At 45.5% G+C, this 3,067-nt stretch overlaps 1 protein-coding gene across 1 annotated transcript in view; it reads left to right on the top strand.

Annotated features, from left to right (window-relative positions):
- LOC102766626 (zona pellucida sperm-binding protein 3-like) overlaps positions 1 to 1,290 on the top strand; it is a 10,993-nt gene extending 9,703 nt beyond the window's left edge. Inside the window, exons 4-5 of the mRNA XM_006761592.1 lie at positions 731 to 823; positions 1,287 to 1,290. Coding sequence (XP_006761655.1) covers positions 731 to 823; positions 1,287 to 1,290 — 97 coding nt within the window. The remainder of the gene's footprint in view (positions 1 to 730; positions 824 to 1,286) is intronic.
- The last annotated feature ends 1,777 nt before the right edge of the window (positions 1,291 to 3,067 follow it).

Raw genomic sequence — 3,067 nt, forward strand, 5'->3', positions numbered from 1 at the left:
AAACAGCAAGTGCAAAAGCCTTAAGGGGTGCATGTGCCTGGTGTGTTCCAGGAACTGAAAGGAGCTCCAAGCAGTAGAACACAATGAAGGGGAGAGAGAGAGGCAAGAGACAAGGTCAGAAAGACATGGAAAACCTTCCAGGACATGATTTAAGGGGAAAAGATGGGAGGGCCAGGTACCATCACATTGAGTAAAGAAAACATGTGTGCCTACATCCATATATAGGCACACATAACATATATGTCTATGTTATGTGTGCCTATATATGGACATATATTTTATATATGTCGATATATGTGCTTGTTTATCTTCTGAAACATTAGGTAACAGATTTTCCGGTGATTACCTTTTTATTTTATATTCTTCCACATTCTTGAGAATTTTTACCTTGCATTTATTGTTTTTTAAAATGTGTTTTTATTGAGTTCAGAGAGGAAGGGAGAGAGAGGGAGGGAGGGAGAGAGGGAGAGAGAAAGAGAAACATCAATGATGGGGAAACATGGGGGTGGTAAGTCGGCAAAACAGAAAAATGTCTCTGATGAAGTCAACCAAAATTTAAATAATTGTTTCAAACCGGAGCAATAGGGACTGACGGCCTCTCTCTGGAGGTAGCTCCAGGCAGACTTTCTCCCAGGAAACTCTATAGGCCTGATTCTGTGCCAGCTCTATAGGCCTGATTCTGTGCCAGCTCTATAGGCCTGAATGCTGTGAAGGTCCGGTGCTGTCCTAGGCTCTGGATGTGGCGCAGAGAAGCAGAGTCCTTCCCTCATGGAGCAGGTCAGCAGGTGGATGATGATCGGGCTGTGGAGGAGAATGGAGCAAGGTAAGGCCTCATGAACCACAGGGCAGCCTCTCGGAGGAGGCAACCATTTAAGTAGAGATCTGAAGGGAGAGAGAAGCCAAGAGGACATGGCAGGGTCCATTAAGTCTTCAAATCAGACAAAATCCGCATGATTGCTTTTCAAATCATTGTGTTTTTTTTAAAAAATGTGTTTTTATTGAGTTCAGAGAGGAAGGGAGAGGGAGAGATAGAAACATCAATGATGAGAGAGAATCATTAATCAGCTGCCTCCTGCACAACCTCTACTGGGGATCGAGCCCGCAACCTGGGCATGTGCCCTGACTGGGAATCGAACCATGACCTCCTGGTTCATAGGTCGACACTCAACTATTGAGCCATGCCAGTCAGGCTATTATTTTTATAATAATCAAAACATAGCTTAAAAATGAAAAGTCTTAACCATATGTTGGGGCTCCAGCTAAAGTCCTTCTCTCCCCCTTTACAGCTGAGCTTCTCAAAGAGTTGACTCCACTTTCTTCCTTTGCCCTCTCCATTTCCCCTCAGCCAAGTACATTCTGACTTCCGACCACCTTTCCCGGCAACTTCTCTTGCTGAGACCTTCTGTGACTCCCCAGGACCAGGAGGAACACTCTTCAGTCCTCCTGCTTCTCGGCCTCCCTGTTACATTTGACACTGCTGACAGCTCCTCTGTCTGAAACTCTCTCTCCTTTGGTTTCCCTCTTGCCCATTTCTTGCCCCTTCACTGGCTCCTTTTTGTTAGCCCGCCCAATAGACCTGGGTTTCCACTGGCTCTGTTTTTGACTCCTTGGCCTCTGTTTACTACACACGCTCTTTCTCTGTGGCCTTATTCATGCCCATGGTTTTGAGACAGTATAGGGACATGGGTCAGGGAATGGAAAAATACTGGGTGGCCAGGAAGCCAAGTTAAGACCAGGTGGCCAGAAGATGTGGAAACCACAGTTTTGCATGCACAGTTGGTCAAGATTTGGCCCCTATTAGACTTTCCTGGGTTTTCGATAATAAGCAACACTGCCATCTTGCCCCAACAGCACCAGTATGCATTTAGTTGCCAAGCAACCTGACAGAAGGAGGAAGTAACCCCACCCTGACATAGAAAATTCCACTCCCTGCTTGTTTTGTGCAAGCCTGCTTCATCCCAGCTTATAAAAGCAGCCAAGCAAAGCCAGCCCAGGAGCCAGTTCAGAGGACCTTTCATCCCTCTGTGCTGCCTCCCTGGTGCTCGAGTATAGCTCAATAAAATCTATCTGGAAAATTCTCTGGGGGTTCCTCTTGACTTCTTTTTTTTTAAATACATCTTTATTGATTTCAGAGAGTGAGGGAGAGGCAGAGAGATAGAAACATCGATGATGAGAGAGAATCATTGATTGGCTGCCTCCTGCACACCCCCCTACTGGGGATCGAGCCCATAACCTGGGCATATGCCCTTGGCCAGAATCAAACCTGGGACCCTTCAGTCCTCAGGCTAACGCTCTACCCACTGAGCCAAACTAGCTAGGGCCCTCTTGATTTTCTCTATTGGGGAACCCAAGAACCCCAACACTGGTAAGAGTTTCAACTACCATCTCTCTGTTTCCAAGTCCCAGATCTATATTTTAAGCCTTTTCTTCTGGGCTCCAGTCCAATCTATACAGGTGCCCATTAGACAGTTCCACCTGCAGATCTCACAGGAACTCAAACTCAACTGTTTCAAAACCTAACTCATCATTTCCCAAGGAAAACATCTTCTTACTGTTGTCCTTTTTGTAGTTGGTGATATCACCAACTGCTTGATTGACCCCAGCTGGCAACCTGAGAAAAGTCCCACATCTAAATGGACACCAAAAGTCATTCCAACTGCTAAGTATCTCTGAAAGCCATCTTCATCCCTGTGTCTTCAGGCCCCTGCACCCAGCATTTGGACCACTGCATATGGGGGTGGTCAGACATATCCTACCTGCATTTTCTGCCTCTAGTCTTACCATCAGCCTGCTTTCTTACGCTTAGTTGCCACAGTGATGTGGCACAAATTCCATCATCAATCCCTGTTTGAAATCTTTCAGTTTTTTCCCTGCCTTTCTAGGATAAAATTCAAATTCCTTAATATGATCTGGCCACATCCTTTTTTCTTTTTTTAATATATTTTATTTTATTTTTTTTTTACAGAGAGGAAGGGAGTGGGATAGAGAGTTAGAAACATCGATGAGAGAGAAACATCGATCAGCTGCCTCCTGCACACCCCTTAATGGGTATGTGCCTGCAACCAAG

The sequence above is a fragment of the Myotis davidii genome, unplaced genomic scaffold (assembly GCF_000327345.1).
Source record: "Myotis davidii unplaced genomic scaffold, ASM32734v1 scaffold97, whole genome shotgun sequence".
NCBI classification, from domain to species: domain Eukaryota; kingdom Metazoa; phylum Chordata; class Mammalia; order Chiroptera; family Vespertilionidae; genus Myotis; species Myotis davidii.